The sequence below is a fragment of the Calidris pugnax genome, unplaced genomic scaffold (assembly GCF_001431845.1).
Source record: "Calidris pugnax isolate Ruff unplaced genomic scaffold, ASM143184v1 scaffold732, whole genome shotgun sequence".
Classification (NCBI taxonomy): Eukaryota; Metazoa; Chordata; class Aves; order Charadriiformes; family Scolopacidae; genus Calidris; species Calidris pugnax.
This window is the reverse complement of record NW_015091531.1, coordinates 94641-111593: the sequence shown is the minus strand read 5'-3', so window position 1 is coordinate 111593 and position 16953 is coordinate 94641. Positions and strand designations below refer to the sequence as shown.

The following is a 16953-nucleotide window of genomic DNA, read 5'->3' as shown; positions in this document are numbered from 1 at the left end:
GGCGTCGGGATCGTCATCGGCGTCGGGGCCGTTCGAGGTGGTGCCGCGCTCTGCCGAGGCCGGGTACCTGGTGGCCAAGGTGGTGGCGGTGGACGCGGACGCGGGGCGCAACGCGTGGCTGTCGTACGAGCTGGTGCAGGCGTCGGAGGCGGCGCTGTTCCGCGTGGGGCTGCACAGCGGCGAGGTGCGGACGGCGCGGGCCGTGTCGGAGAGGGACGCGGCGAAGCAGCGGCTGGTGGCCGTGGTGAAGGACCACGGGCAGCCGGCGCTGTCGGCCACGGCCACGCTGCACGTGGTGCTGGCCGAGAGCTTGCAGGAGGCGCTGCCGGAGCTGAGTGACAGCGACACCGTGTCAGAGCTGACGTCTGATCTAAACCTCATTCTTGTCGTGGCGCTCGCTCTTGTGTCTTTGTTATTCGTTTTCACGGTCATTTTGATAATGTTCTTTAAATTCCGAAGGTCAAGGGGTCCTCCTGTTTTTATAACTTCTGATAAGGAACTCTATTCCAGCCTGGGCTCAAAGGCACCGTACAACTATTGCAGCAGTACTCTGCCCTTACCTTACTCCTACGAGGTGTGTTTGGCCTCTGAGTCGGGCCAGAAGGACTTCACATTTCTGAGACCAGGGACGGCAGTGCTGTCTGACCGTCTCTTGGCCGGGGAACAAGGCTCAGGCACTCGCTCTGGGAAGGACCCTCCTAGCCCCGGGAGCTCGGCACAGGTGAGCTTCCGTGCTGTGGTCCCTCTCTGTGGACTTAATGTGAACCTTCTCCTCTCTTCTGCCTTTGGGGCTTGGTGGGCAGCCGGCAGAGCTCAACGTCTCCTCCCGGTGCAGTACTTAGTAGTTTAGGCTTGAGAGGTTTGTGTGTGAGTGTGGGGGTGTGTGATCTTGACTCTTTCTTTTGACCTGCCCAGTTACATCCACGAATTGTAGGTCGTGTCCCTTGAGCACCGAGGACACCTGTGAGTATGTTGTCAGTACTCTGTCAGTACAGTTAGGTACAATTGTCTGTCTGTCTGTCCTACTCTGGGTACTAGTTTCAGTGAACTGGGGTGGTGACGTGGGCATGGGGTGGAGCAGGGGCAAAAGGGTCATGGGGTCTGAAACTGAGACAAGCATTTCATTTTGGCCTAGTGACTGCTTCATTTATTGTCTCTGCCAGAATTAAGTGTTTTCCGTGTGATCTATCCCGACTTGTTCACTCAATGAAGGCGGCGACTCTCTAGGCCTCTTTTTTCCATTTCACCTGGGTTCTTTTCATATTGTGAACCCTTCAAAATGAAGATGTTGTGCATATGCATGGCGTAACATTTCCTCTTCATCTGGGGAGCTGGGGCTGGTACTTCATTGTAGCATCGAGCCCGGAGCTGAGCAGAGAAAGCTTTGGGCCAGCAAAGCTACTTTGGAGCACCGGCAGAGCTGGGAATGAGCGGCTCTAGCTGGGGTTTGGCTTGAACTCGCCCCCGAAGGAATTCCTGGTGTAGGGGAAATGTGCCTTTCCAGTCCTCTCTCTCCAAATGGTGTTTTCAGCAGCTTCGAGGCTTCAATATTCGGGATTTCCATCAAAGTGGAGGAGATGTAATGTCTCCAGATCAGTTGAAATGCGGTAGGTGGAAATTTTCAGTCTCCCATGACTTTCTGAGACCACTGTGTGCAGCTCTCTGCTGCTTGGCCATCCCTGCTGCTGGGATTTAGCGGACAAGGGAATCTGAATACGGGTGGTGTGTGCACTCATATAAAGAGAAACTCCTTCAGAACTGCGATATGCACGCCGGAGAAGTTGCTCAGTAAACAGAGTTAGACACGAAATGGGCAGTGGTTAGAAAAAAAAAAAAAAAAGACTCGGGGCTTACTTCAGAGAAAATCAGAAAATAAGTGGCTGAAGGCTGTTTCAGGATTTGTCTCAGAACGAGCTGTGGATTTTCTTCTATTTAGATTATATGTAAGAGAGAAAGGTAATTGGGATTTGGTTGCGTAAGGGCCTATGAGGAAAGAAATCTGCTGTCAGCACTGTAAGCCTGCAGGCACGGTCTGTTACAGAAGTGCTCCAAAACGGACAGGGAAGCACAACCGTTCCTACTTAGGTGCATAATGCAGCTGCGGTGGGTAAAATATACCTTTTTCCTTCTCAGTCTTTAAATTGCTCCAGAATTAAATTCTATTAAAATCCAGCATTAGATTACTAAGGTTGGATTTTATCCGTGTGAAACCCATGCTTTTATCACATTCTGTGGGCTGGTGGTAAGAATGCTAAGTAGCGCTGATATCTTTCGGCATCGATTATTCGGTAGAAAAGGAAATAGCTGAGGATACAGAGAAGAAAGACTGTGTCGACCCGTTTTATGTCGTTGACTCTTCTCATATTGTCCTTCTGGCTGGATCCCGTGTTCGCACGGCAGCTGACAGGACTGTGCGGGGCGAGGAGACGTAGCCAGAACAGAGGTCCCTATTGTCGGTGACAAACACATAACCACTGGAAGGTAGTTATATGAGGTGCTTTATTTCGCGGGCCCGGAAACCAGGGGTAGTCACCCAAATCTGGCTCCCCGACGACCGTGTCAACTTACAATTTATACTCTCGCGATTATACAATTTCATACATATTCAATAGTCACCCCATCACCTCTTATTACATATTCATTAGGGATTACTTCATAGATTGCGTCATTCTGGCGATATTCCAGTCCCCTCTAGTGGTCTTCGGTGGTCGTTTCTGATGAAGTAAGACGTCTTCCTCACCGTGTACTTTTTACCTTTCGTCCTTCTGGTAGGTTTCCAAGCCCGTTTTAGATGTCTATCTCCTCCTTATTCTTCTTGACTTTTCAGGCGTCCTCGGTATGCCGCTTCAGTAACTTTAAACTATACCCCTCTCCCATTACCCTAGAATGCAGTATCAGATCACAAATATACAAAGTTTTTACACCAAGTTCAGAACATCTCGTATTTTCCAACACTATCGCTGCGGTGTGTGTCGCGTCTCCCACGTTGGTGCGGATCATTTGCAGCTCTTCCACGAGGTGCTCAGCCACGACAAGCAGCGGGGTAGCAGATAAAGAGCCGCAACGTTTCCGAGCCCCTTCTGCAGGGCGTGGAGAGCCTCGTTGCTTCTCTCCATAAGCGAATGAACGCGTGGGCGCTGATTCCCAGCCTGGTTTCTTTTCATGTCCGTCCCTTCCTTATCAGGCTCGGCTGTGGGAAGATACCTGGTGACGCAAGATGCTGTGTTTTTCGGCCACAGCCGTGCTTCGACAGGGCTCCCTTATCAAGCTCCCTTGGCCCCTTCCCATTGCACCCCGAGAGCTGAGCAGTTGCGCGGGTGATGGACAATGGACTCCGAAATTGCGGTATTTTTTTCCGCATGGGCGCTGGAAACGTCGGAAAACCCGACGTAATCCGAGTCGTTGTTGACAGCGACATCCCCAAACGCAGGCAGGCAGCCCGGGAATTGGCTCTTTCTCGCCCAGGCACTGCCGGTGCCGTATCTACGCGGCGCCGTCACCCACGGGGCTGCTGCTGCACGGAAACGGGAACCGCTCCCGCCCCCGGCGAACCAGCACCTCGCAGATCGGGATTTCCCTGCCTCTGGCAGGTGGAAACAGGTATCGCGGAGGAAACTGGGAGGTAGAGAGAGCAGGAGAGCGTATTAAACCGAGGTTTCAACGATTTGTCGGGGAAGGTACCTGCTGGGCAGTGGTGGCGGTGGGGAGCGGGAGGAGCGATGCTCCCGGGAATCCCGAGGCAGGAGCTCCCCCGCGGGGTGACTGTGTGCAACTGCCCGAGGAGCTGCTCTTAACTCGGCAGCACGAACTCCGTGTCCTTTTGCCGGCGAAGCTGCCTTGATGACACACCGAGGGGCGACGTCACGTCGCCCACATATCGCATCCCACATGTCAGGAAGGGGATGCCCAGGCCCCTTGGGTGGGAGGACTGTCATCCTGGAGGTCCCGAGGGACACTCGGAGCTGGTGCGTCGTGCCGGGACTGGCTGTCCCAGGCGCCCTGCGTGCCCTGGCTGACTCTCCCCACCCCTCGTCCCACCTGCACCACCTCCCCTTTTTTCTCCGGCTGCGTCTTTGCAACGAGGTTTTCCTGGGGGACACCTCTCCCTTCCCCCCCCCCGTTTCCGTGTAGCCCCTTTTGGCCTCATCCTCTCCGCCAACTCTTACACCTTCCTGCCCTCACACTCAGTCCCCGTGCCCCATCTACACTGCCTCTGCCAGCGCTGTCCCAGCGCTGCTGTCCTTATTAGCTGGGTTTCTGGCAGGGCTGCCCTCTCCCTTCAGGGTGAGCCGGTTTTTAGCCCCGCTGCCCTCGGGATGGGGCCGCCGCGCTCCCTCCCGGCGGTGCTCAGCAGGCGGCCCTGCGCCTCCGTGGTCTTTGCACCGAGGTTTTCCTGGGGGACCCCTCTCCCTTCCCCCCCCCCGTTTCCGTGTAGCCCCTTTTGGCCTCATCCTCTCCGCCAACTCTTACACCTTCCTGCCCTCACACTCAGTCCCCGTGCCCCATCTACACTGCCTCTGCCAGCGCTGTCCCAGCGCTGCTGTCCTTATTAGCTGGGTTTCTGGCAGGGCTGCCCTCTCCCTTCAGGGTGAGCCGGTTTTTAGCCCCGCTGCCCTCGGGATGGGGCCGCCGCGCTCCCTCCCGGCGGTGCTCAGCAGGCGGCCCTGCGCCTCCGTGCAGTTATTGACCGGGACTCTGTGTGCCGCTGTCGGCCAATGATGGAGCGGGGGGGAATCTGGCGGCCCGGCCCCGCTCGGAGCCTGGATGAGGCACAGACGGTCTCAGAGAGAGCCTGGGAGTGAGTCACGGCGGAGCCCTCACAGCAATGCCCGTGTCCCCGCCGGACGCCGCTTCCCGGGGCGCGCTGGGCAGCGGCATGAAGGGGCGAGCTGAGGATTTCTAGCCGGGGCGGGGGGACGAAGCGGGGAGCGCGGCCGTCCTGTGCGATGAACGGCGTTGCTGTAAGGAGCCGCGGGGTGACGACGGGGCAGGTACTGAGCCTCTTGCTTTTGTTCGGCGTTTCCGACTGGGTTTCCGCCGCGATTCGCTATGCGATTCCTGAGGAGGCGCGGAGAGGCTCCGCGGTGGGGAACGTGGTAGCCGACCTGGCGCTGGACCTCGGGCGGCTGCCGGGACGCCGGTTGCGGGTGGTGTCCGGCGGCAACAAGAAGTACTTCGGGGTGGATCTGACGAGCGGCGCGCTGCTGGTCAGCGAGCGGATAGACCGGGAGGAGCTCTGCGGCGCGCTCTCTCCCTGCTCCCTCAGCTTTGAGATCGTGGTGGAAAACCCGCTGGAGCTGTACAGCGGCGCCGTGGAGATCCAAGACATCAATGACAACGACCCGGTTTTTCCCAGCAGCCAGGCGAGGTTGGAGATCAGCGAGTCGGTGGCGGCCGGAGCGCGCTTCCCGCTAGAGAGCGCGCAAGATCCCGATGTGGGGATTAACTCTTTGCAGACCTACCAGCTCAGTGCCAACCCGCACTTTGCCCTCGACGTGCAGACGAGGGTGGATGGCAGCAAGTACGCAGAGTTGGTGCTAGAGAAGGAGCTGGACAGGGAGGAGCAACGGGAACTGCACTTGGTCTTGACCGCGCTGGATGGAGGCAGCCCACCACGGTCGGCCCACGTTCAGATCCACATTGATGTTGTTGATGCCAATGATAACGCCCCGGTCTTCAACCAGTCCACCTACAAGGCAAGTGTGAGGGAGAACACGCCCAGTGGTACCCTGGTTGCCAGGATCAGCGCATATGATCTGGATGATGGGCCCAATGGAGACATCGTCTATTCCTTCAGCAGCCACACACCCACCAAGGTACGAGAACTCTTTTCTCTCGACTCAGCCACAGGGGAGTTGAGGGTCAAAGGTCAGCTGGACTACGAGGAAACGAAGCTCTATGAGATTTACTTACAGGCTAAAGACAAGGGTGCTGTTCCTGGCGTGGCTCATTGCAAAGTGCTGGTGGAAGTCGTGGATGTGAACGACAATGCTCCAGAGGTGACAGTGACTTCTGTGTACAGCCCTGTGCCTGAAGATGCAGCCCCAGGAACGGTTGTAGCTCTCCTGAGTGTTACGGACTTGGACTCCCATGACAATGGTCTGGTGAACTGCTTAATTTCCCCTGGGATCCCGTTTATGCTCAGCTCCTCCCTCAAAAACTACTACACCTTGAAAACGAAAGCAGCTCTGGATCGGGAAGAGGCATCGGAGTATAACATCACTATCACAGCCAAGGACTCAGGCTCACCACCCTTGTCTGCAGTAAAACAGATCCTGGTTCAGGTGTCAGATGTCAACGACAATGCACCCAAGTGTTCCCAGGACTCCTATGATGTCTATGTGCTGGAGAACAACGTGCCTGGCATCCCCATCCTTAATGTGAGCGCCACAGACCCAGACCTTGGGCGCAACGCCCTTCTTTCCTATACCCTCCTGCAGGGTGACCCCACTGTAGGCCACATCTTCTCCATCAACCGTGAGAATGGCACCCTCTACCTGCTCACCTCCCTGGACCATGAGGACCAGGTGGAGTTCAGCATGATGGTGCAGGTCCAGGACAGTGGCTCTCCACCTCTGGCCACTAATGTCTCAGTCAGTGTGTTTGTCACTGACCTCAATGACAATGCCCCAACTGTGCTGTACCCTCATCCCAGCACCAACGCCACTTATACTGATGTGGTAGCACCAGGCAGTCCTGCTGGACACATGGTCACCAAGGTAGTGGCGGTGGATGCGGATGCAGGGTACAATGCCTGGATCTCCTATACTCTGTTGCAGGCCACTGATCCCAGCCTCTTCTCAGTTGCGCTGCACAGTGGGGAGATCTTCACGGCCCGCCAGCTCCGTGAGGATGATGCTCCCCAGCACACACTAGTCATCCTGCTGAAAGACCATGGGGAGCCTGTGCTGTCTGCCAGTGCCACTGTCTCCATCTCTGTATCTGAGATGGTCAAGGAGGTACTCACTGACCTCACTGATGTGGCACCCGCCAATGATCCCAGGAAGCATGTGACTTTCTATCTCATCCTGGCTGTGATTTTGGTGTCAGCAGCTTTCTTCATCACCATGGTATCAGTGGGCATCTTCAAATGCTACAAGTGGAGGCAGTCAAAGGAGCTGTTCAACAGCTCCAGGAGCACCCTGTACAGGACACCAGGACCTTTCCACCACATTGATGCTGTACGGGGTGGCCTCACGCCACCCAACTTCTACCACCAGGTCTATCTCACCACAGACTCTCGCCAGAGTGATCTTCTGTGTAAAAAGCCCTTCACTTCCAGCCCCCTGGGAAGCCGCCAGAGCACAATGAGGAATGGTGAGCCAGGGCTGTACCACCAGATCGTGGGCACTGCCAGCCGGCTCCCCACACCTGCCGAGGTAATGTAGCTCCTTCCTTGGCATATCTTGGTGCTGGGCAGAACCATGGTTCATTTGTGCATTTGCCATATGCATATGGTAGTGGATTGGGGTTGGGGAGAACATCCGGTTGCGCCGTGCCTCTAAAGAATGGTCAGCTATAGCTGAGCAGGTTTTCTTCAAATTCAAATGAGCCATCCTGAGTGTCAATGGTATTTGCAGTGTGGTGAGCAGGGTCAAGAAGGTCCGTTTGCTTAGGTTAGTGAGCGTCCATCTTTCAGATGCAGGTTTGAGTACACCTTGTGTGAGTAACCGGCAGAGGCTGAGGTCAGCTTGCAACCACTTGCAAATCCTTGGTAGAAAGTTTGCTGATAATGACGTTTCCTTCCCTTTGCAAAATGAGAGCTGAGGGGACCACTTGCAGGGTCTGCACTGGGAGGGGAACATAGCCTTTCTGCGTTGTGCCCCTGTGTGGGAGGTGGTGGTGCAAGTGAGGCTGGGAGCCACCAGCTGCCAGCGGAGCACTGGGGTGTCGCTTCCCACAGTACAGCATGCAAAGCTGAAGGATGATGCTGGTTCCTTCGTTTGACAGACCATGGCCACAGAGCAGCCCCTCCCGTCCGTGCCTCGCTTCATGTTTGACTCCTGATGGTTCTGGTTTCGTTTCCATGGAAATTTTGTAAGAATGTTCACCTCAGGGTTGGTGGGGGGAGATTGCCAACTGCCCCAGCTGCTTGCCGGGTCTGCTGAGCTGGACTGTGGCTCTGAGCAGGATGGTAAGTCCTCCACCCAGGTGTTGTTTCGATAATCCTATTACAAGACGTGCATGATTTGTAATAATGTTATCGCCGGGTGATGTCTAATGTTCTGACTGAACAAACTGCAGCCAGGAAGACATTTGCGCATGACAGGCAGCTTCTGTGCTTCTCCCCCCGTGGGAATGATGCAGCTTAATTTATGAGCTTTCAATTACAGGAACACTTCGATCCTCAGAGATGAGCCTGGGTAGTGGATCCAGCAGAGGTGGTGGGAGATCTGATGGGTTTCCAAGGCAGTTGGTGTCAGGAGGCTGTCAGTAGGAGAGACCGGTTCCTCAGAGCAGAGGAAGTGAGGTGCAGCGGAAGCCGTGCATGGGTGTGGGGCTGTGTGTGCCACCTGCTCACTGTGGCCGAATCACAGGCAGAGGCAGAAACCTCCCAGAATTATTTATTATTTTATGCCTTTTTTTTTTTTTTTTTCCCTCTTCCATCTCTGCTCAGACTCGGCGCTTGTGATTTGTGGCAGGTGGGAATGGCTGTGGCAGCTGCAGGAGCAAGTGTTCCTCTGCATTGTGTGGGTTGTGCTACAGCTGGGGACAAGGATGTCCCCTCCACCAAAGGGTCCTGGCAAGATGCCTCTGGGTGTCGGGGCAGTAAATGATTTGAGAGTGGGGATGGAGGGAGGTGATGACAGGCAGGTGGTAAGCCTGAGCCCTACCCATGGCTCCCCCCTGCTCCCCAGAACTACACTGGAAAGGCACTGCCAGTGAAAAATCAGTTGGGCTGGGTCCGGGTCCTGGATTTTCAGTCTTTGTGGTCAAAGAAGATCCAGTCCAATGCCACAGATCATGCCAAGCTTGCAAAGTCTTTAAACCTCTTTGATCTGCAGGGCAACAGCTGGACCCCCAAAGTGATGCAGTGGGGACGGTGCTGGCCTTATCTGTGGCAGGTGATGTGTCCTGCCATGAGGTATCCCTTAGCTCCCTGGGTCATCTGGGTTGGAGCCTTTCCATACGGTGAGCTCTAGCCCTATGGAACAGGGCATCTCTTTCTCCATCCTAGCCACCCCATACCTTTTCTGTCTTGCCAGCATCCCCACCCCAGGCTGCGTCAGACCCAAGCAACAGCAGGATCCCCCATGTGAAGCCTGTCTCTTGATCCAGCCCCTTGGTGACTAAGCCACCTCGGGACACTGTGTGGATTCTCCCAGACCGTGTGGGCTTCACAGGGGGCTTCTGCTGAGGCACTGCAGCAGCACCAAACCCACTCCCAGAGGCACAACACCCCATGCTGCCCACGGCAATGTCAGGCACCCAGCTGTGCCTGGAATGGGGCAGGGCACATCCCAGAGTCAAGGTTACTGCAATAGCTTCCTGCCGGTGGCATCATCGGAAGCCCTCGGGGAATGAGTAAATCCAAGCAGGTATCAGTTTCTGGATGCTGTGGAATCCAGTTGTCCTGCGTTTTGCTGCATTGTCCCTTTAAGAATACCTTCTCCTCTCCCCGAGAGCAGGTCGTAGGTGGGACCAGGCGGTGACTGCACCAATCACGAAGTTGTTTGCTCCGTCTGTCTCTGACTGGCAGCAGGGTGGTCCCACCTCTTGGTTCTTGGAATAGGCAGGGGGGGGCTGCAGAGGGGAGGGAGGCCCCTCACGGCAGCACCTCCACCGTGTCGCCCACGGCAATGTCAGGCACCCAGCTGTGCTGTCCGTGGCCCTGCCTGGAATGGGGCAGGGCACATCCCAGAGTCATGGTTACTGCAATAGCTTCCTGCCGGTGGCATCATCGGAAGCCCTCGGGGAATGAGTAAATCCAAGCAGGTATCAGTTTCTGGATGCTGTGGAATCCAGTTGTCCTGCGTTTTGCTGCATTGTCCCTTTAAGAATACCTTCTCCTCTCCCACAGAGCAGGTCGTAGGTGGGACCAGGCGGTGACTGCACCAATCACGAAGTTGTTTGCTCCGTCTGTCTCTGACTGGCAGCAGGGTGGTCCCACCTCTTGGTTCTTGGAATAGGCAGGGGGGGGCTGCAGAGGGGAGGGAGGCCCCTCACGGCAGCACCTCCACCGTGTCTGTCCTCACCCACAAGGATGGTGTCCCTGCCATCGTCCACCGTGCCGGGCATGGGTGCCTCCAACCTCTCTCACCTATTCTCCGAAGGTGCCCTGGTAGTGGGGACAGGCAGGGTCCCAGGCAGGAGCTGGCTCCCCTGCCTGCTGCACTGCTGTGGACCCCAGCCCCCCAGGGCCTGTGTCCACCCAAGGGAGGTCAGGGTGGCCTTGAGTGCACTGAGGACAGGACTCCAGGACTCCACAAGGCTTCTGCAGGGATGTGAACTGAGCTAACACCCTGCTGCTTGCCACTATCCTGTAGTACAGGGAGAGGGGGAAGTGACTGCTCTGCTTCTCACTGGAGAGGCTGAGACCCCTGCTTTTGTCACCGCTGGAGATTGCTTGGCTGCAAAGCTGTGTCTGCCACAGAATTTTAGTATGTGTGTCTGCCAGGTAGGAGCCTCGGACCTCCTTCCTGGTCTGGCATCCTGACCTGATGTTGCAATCTGGTGGTGATCTAGTGGGCTTGTTGGCTTGCTCTGTGCATTTGCAGTGACTCAGGTACTGTGAAGGCTGACCCCCGTCCTTTGTCCCAGGGTGAGGAAGGGGCGTCCAGTCAGGTTTTTGTGGGAAACATTTGTGTTCCGTCTTTGAATAGCACACCGATCTCTGCTTTTCCACCTTCTGCCTCTGACATCTATGGGGAGCTGGCAGGGGTGGGCATCCGTGTCTTGGTGCGAGGTCTCCTGGCTGGTAGTGGTACTGGTGGTAGTGATGCCTCACTTATAGAGGCAGTCATGGGGAGTAGGCAGCTGCCAAAGTATTAGCTGGGGGGGGGGGGGGAAGGGATGGGAGAAGAGCCTCTGGCACCTCAGGGCTCTAACAAGCACCTTTTCATCGGGCATAAAAAGTCCTTTGGCCTGCGTTCATGACAGCTGCCCTTTGTCTGTGGGCGCGATGTGAAGCCACCATTGTGGAAGGGGGGAGAGCACAGGGAGGGCTTGTACCTAGCTTCCAGGCTGCCAGGACGTGCAGTTTCCTTGCGAACGGGAAGCGAGCTCTTGGAGCAAGTGACTCAGGCTGGCAGAGGGGAGGCCGGGGGTGGCAGCCCCGCTGATGCCAGCTCAGGCCCCTGCTTCCCACACCTCTGGGGAGTCACCGATGGCCGAGAGGGGACAGAGCTCTTGGCCAATTGGACGCTGATCTGAAGCAGGGGGGGGAATCTGCTTTTCCCCCCCCCCCTTCCACCTCCGCGCTGGGTCTGTGATTCAGTTCCCCTCCCCCAGTCCACCCCCTCTGCTTGGAGGCTGACAGTCAGAGCTGCAGCCTGCTGGAGCCCCGGAGCTGTTTTCCAAGCCGTAGAAGAGAGACCCAGGGATTTTTTCGCAGCTCCCCAGTGCCTGCTGCGTCCCGGGCCGGACACGCACAGACATGGAGAGTGTCAGCCTCCAGCGACCCGCCTGGAAATGGCAAGTACTGAGTTTGTTTTCACTCTGCGGCTGGGGCTGGGTCTCCGGGCAGATCCGCTACTCGGTGGTTGAGGAGTCAGAGGTGGGAACCGTGGTGGGGAACATGGCCCGGGACCTGGGCTTGAAGGTGGAGGAGCTGCCGGGTCGCAGGCTGCGCCTGGGCTCAGAGGAGAGCCTGCGCCACTTCGCCGTGCGCCTGGACAGTGGGGCACTGGTGGTGAGCCAGCAGCTGGACCGGGAGCGTCTGTGCGGAGTGGCTGCCAGCTGCGTGCTGTCGGTGCAGGTGGTGACTGAGAACCCCCTGCAGCTCTTCCGCCTGGAAGTGGAGATCCTGGACCTGAATGACAACTCCCCAAGCTTCCCCACTGCTCACCGCACCCTGCGCATCGCCGAGTCTGCCACAGTGGCTGCGCGCTTCCCCCTGGAGAGCGCGCAGGACCCCGATGTGGGCACCAATGCCGTGGCCTCCTACCGGCTGAGCCCCAACTCCCACTTCTCCCTGGACGTCAAGCAGCAGCAGGATGGCAAACTCTTCCCGGAGCTGGTGCTGGAGCGTGCCCTGGACCGGGAAGAGCAGCCAGAGCTGCAGCTGGTGCTGACGGCCATGGATGGGGGAAGCCCAGCCCGCTCAGGCACGGCACAGATAACGGTCCTAGTCCTGGATGTCAATGACAATGCGCCCACATTTGACCGTGCCATGTACAAGGTGCAAGTCCTGGAAAACACACCTGTGGGGGCTCTGCTCCTCCGGCTCAATGCGTCTGACCCTGATGAGGGCTCCAATGGGGAGACGCAGTACTCCTTCGGGGTTCACACCTCTGACTCAGTCCGTAGGCTCTTTGCCTTGGATCCCCAGAGCGGCGAGGTCCGGGTCAGTGGGGCCTTAGACTTTGAGGAATCCCCTTTCTATGAGATCTATGTGCGAGCCCATGATGGTGGGGTCCCAGAGATGGAGGGCCACTGTGTGCTACAAGTGGAAGTGGAGGATGCCAATGACAACCCCCCGGAGGTGCTGCTCACCTCCCTCCTGAACCCAGTGCCGGAAGACACCCCACCAGAGACTGTTGTGGGGCTTTTTAATGTACGGGACCGAGACTCAGGGGCCAATGGGGATGTGAGCTTGGACATCTCTCCCCATGTGCCTTTTTCCATCAGGTCCCTTCAGAACCACTTCTCCCTGGTGACCCGGGAGAGCCTGGACCGAGAGTCTACCTCACAGTACATAGTGGAGCTGATTGCCCAGGATGGTGGGTCTCCCACCCTCACAACGACACTCACGCTGCTCCTTAACATATCTGACGTGAATGACAACCCCCCACGCTTCTTGCAGCCCTCCTACGATGCCTTCCTCCCGGAGAACAACCCACCTGGCTCCCTGCTGTGCACTGTCTCTGCCTCAGACCCTGACGACGGGGATAATTCCCGACTTGTTTACTCCATAGAGAGTGGTCAAGTGCAGGGTGCCCCCACCTCTTCCTTCGTCCACATCAACCCTGACAATGGCAACCTCTATGCTCAGCGCACCTTTGACTTCGAGCTGCTGCAGGTTCTGCCGGTCTCTGTGGTCGTGCGGGACTCGGGGTCCCCCCCACTCCATGCCAACGTTACTGTCTACATCTTCGTGCTGGACCAGAATGACCATCCCCCCACCATCCTGCACCCTGCCAGCGATGGTGACATCCCGGCACCCCAGAAGGTCCCACTGTCTGCCCCAGCGGGCTACCTGGTCACCAAGGTGACAGCAGTCGATGCAGATTCTGGGCACAATGCCTGGCTCTCATACCGACTGCTGCCACAGTCCACCGACCCCTCCTTGTTCCACATGTCACTGTACACTGGAGAGGTGCGGACGGCACGTGCCCTCCAGGACACCGACACAGCAGTGCAGCAGCTCATTGTCCAGGTGACGGACAATGGCGACCCACCCCTTTCCACCACTGTCACCATCACCTTGACCCTGGAGGAGGCAGCCCAGGAAGAGAGTTACAAGCCCCGGGATTTCCTGGCTGGTGCCAAGGAGAAGCCGGACCTGACCCTCTACCTGATCATTGCGCTGGCAGCCGTTAGCACCGTGGCACTTGCCACTGTCACCCTCCTGGCTGCCCGGTGCCTCCGGCGCAGAGGCCGTGCCGCCGCCTCGCCCTGCTGCTGCTGCTGGCTCAGTGAGTCACCCTCCCGGGACTTCTTCAAGCACTCCAGCCCCAAGCTCCAGCTCAGCTCCGATGGCACCCTTAAGTACATGGAGGTCACCCTGCGACCCACTGACTCCCAGTCCCAGTGCTACAGCACCTGCTTCTCCCCCGGCTCCGAACGCAGCGACTTCACCTTCCTGCGGCCTTGCCCGCCCCCTGCCACCCTACCGCGGGAAACCGGGGCTTTCCTCTCTGCTACCGGTACGCTGCGGGACCTTGGCCAGGTGAGAGCCATGGGGCAGGGGGAAGGAGGCGCTGGCGAGGGGCTGACCGGGCGGCCGGACCGCTCCCTTCCCTCCGGTGTCTCCCCCTTGGTCCCCCGCCGCGGTGAGGGGGGCGCGGGGGCCGCCGTTGTCGCTCGGGGAAGCGGCCGGGCAGGTTGGCGGCAACCACCGGCGGGTCGCGATTGGCGCCGGTGTTGCTGTCCTGGGAAAGGAGAGCGGCGATTGGAGGAGCCGCAAGGTGCTGGGAGCCAATGGCGAGATGGCTGCGCGGAGCACCGGCGCCCCCCCCCTCACTCCCCATCATCCCCGCCCCCGTCGAACCGCGTCCGCCCCAAACAATGAATGGGAGCGGCGAGCGCTGAGCGCGGCCCCGGAGCGCGGAGGGCATCGCTCCTCGGCCGGCCACCCGGCAAGGATGCCGAGGGCAGGGAAGGCGGGCCGGTCCCTGGGACTGCCGCCTGTCTTCTCTTTCTGTTTGTTCTTGCACAGCTCCTCTGCTCAGATCCGGTACAGCATCCCGGAGGAGCTCACCCGGGGCGCCTTCGTGGGCAATATTGCGAAGGACCTGGGCACTGATGTGGCGAAACTGGCGGCAGCTAATCTGCAGGTACTGTCCGATTCGGATTCCCAGTACTTCTCGGTCAACGTGAACACTGGCGTCATAATGGTCAGTGAGCGGATAGACCGGGAGCAGCTCTGTGGGCAGAACCCCCGCTGCTTCCTCCACCTGAAACTTGCCATCGAGAACCCAGTGGAGTTTTATCGCATCGAGGTGGAGATCTTGGATATCAATGACAACCCCCCAGAGTTCCCCAGTGAGGAGGTTTCCTTGCGCATCTACGAGCTGGCATCCCTGGGTGCCCGCTTCCCCATCCAGCCTGCCCAGGACCCTGATGTGGGCACCAACACCTTGCAGACCTATCACCTGAGTGCCAATGAGAACTTCAACCTCAACGTGAAGGCGCGCACAGATGGGGGCAAGTTTCCTGAGCTGGTGCTGGAGAGGGCCCTGGACCGGGAACTCAGAGCTTTCCACCACCTGGTGCTGACCGCTGAAGATGGGGGGTCTCCCCCACAGTCCAGCAAGATACGCATCACTATTCAGGTCCTGGATGCCAATGACAACCACCCGGTCTTTGATAGACCATCGTATGGAGCCCGCTTGGTGGAGAACTCACCGCTGGGCACCCTCGTGGTGAAGTTAAATGCCACTGATGTGGATGAAGGACCCAATGGAGATATCCGCTACTCCCTCAGCAGCCACAACTCAGCTGCCTTGCGCCAGATATTTGCCATTGATGAGGAAACTGGGGAGATTCGTGTCCAGGGTAACCTGGACTTCGAGGAGGCAACGGTATACGAGATTGAAGTGGAAGCCAAGGACATGGGATCGCCCACCATGGAGGAGCACTGCAGCGTGGTGGTGGAAATCACTGATGTAAATGACAACGCCCCTGAGGTCATTCTTACGTCCTTCTCCAGCTCCCTGAGCGAGGATGCTCTCCCGGGCACAGTGGTGGCTGTGATACACGTCAGAGACAGGGACTCCGGTGAGCAAGGCAAGGTCCAGTGTTACGTCTCTCCAGATCTTCCCTTCCAGCTGCGTAAGGACTACGAGCACCAGTACTCGCTGCTAACCAGCACCCGTTTGGACCGGGAGCATGTTGCCTACTACAATGTCACCATCTCTGCTTCGGACCTGGGCAGTCCCCCGCTCTCCCGCTACACCATCTTGCCCATCACTCTGGCAGATGTCAATGACAACGCGCCACAATTTGAGCAAGCGTCCTATGAAGTGCTGGTGGCAGAAAACAACCCAGTGGGCAGTGTGCTGGTTACAGTCTCTGCTGCCGACCCTGACTCGGAGCAGAATTCCCGCCTCTCCTATTCCATCCTGCGAGCTGGTGGGACAGATCCAGGCCTGGATCCAACTCGCTACCTCTCCATCCATCCCACAAGTGGGCAGGTCTCTGCCAAACTCCCCTTTGACTATGAGCAAACCACTTATCTCCAGTTCCACGTGGAGGTCTCTGATGGTGGCTCCCCGGCCCTGAGGAACAGGACGCTGGTTCACGTTTTTATAGTGGACCAGAATGACAATGCCCCACGGGTGCATTTCCCCAGGGCCGGGGATGACTCTGCTACCCAGTTGCGAATCTCCCCCCTCACCGCCCCTCCTGCGCTCATCACCAAGGTGGTAGCAATAGATGCGGACTCGGGGCGCAATGCCTGGCTCTCCTATCACCTCGTGGAAGCCACAGACCCAGGGCTTTTCAGCGTAGCCTTGCGTTCTGGGGAGATCCGGATCATGCGGACCCTGCAGGAGACAGATGCCTCCGCACATGAACTGCTGGTGGTGGTCCGGGATGCTGGGGAGCCCCCACTCTCCACAGCAGTCACACTGGTGGTGCTGGTGGAGGAGAAGGGCCCAGAGGCCTTGCAGGGCTCTGAGGCTCGGGCCACCGATGGTGGGGGCTTGCCCTCGATTACACTTTATCTGATTGTGTCCCTAGTGCTCATCTCCACTGTTTCACTGGTGGGACTGGCAGCACTGGGTGTGCGGTGCCTCCGACGGGGCTCTGCGCCTGCCAACCAGGGCTGCTGCGTGGAGAGCGTGAACACGCTTCAGCCCCCTCCCAGCCACATTTTTGGGCACTTGCACTATGAGCCTAAGCAAGGGGACACGGTGATGGGCGTCCAGGTGACGGCCACGGCACCCCCAGCCCCGCGTTACCGCTCCTGCTTTTCGCCGGTCTCGGACATCAGCGAATTCATGTTTGTGAAACCCTCCGCGGGTCCCGCCGGTGCCAACCCGCCGGATCCCACCCTGTGCAGAGAGGTGAGCTCGGGAGCGTGTCTCCCCGCCTGACCGCAATCCCGGCGTCTGTGGGGCTCGGCGCCGG

The 16953-nt window shown here is 58.0% G+C and overlaps 1 protein-coding gene across 4 annotated transcripts in view; it reads left to right on the top strand.

Annotated features, from left to right (window-relative positions):
• LOC106899824 (protocadherin gamma-B4-like) overlaps positions 1-16953 on the top strand; it is a 46660-nt gene that overhangs the window by 2061 nt on the left and 27646 nt on the right. The window contains exon 2 of one of the 4 annotated variants that reach the window (XM_014961749.1): positions 460-721. In XM_014961749.1, the coding sequence (XP_014817235.1) occupies positions 460-721 (262 nt within the window). Of the gene's footprint in view, positions 1-459; positions 722-4605; positions 4992-14093; positions 16890-16953 lie in introns of those variants that run through there. The other 3 variants (XM_014961751.1, XM_014961747.1, XM_014961746.1) reach the window with 3 other exon arrangements.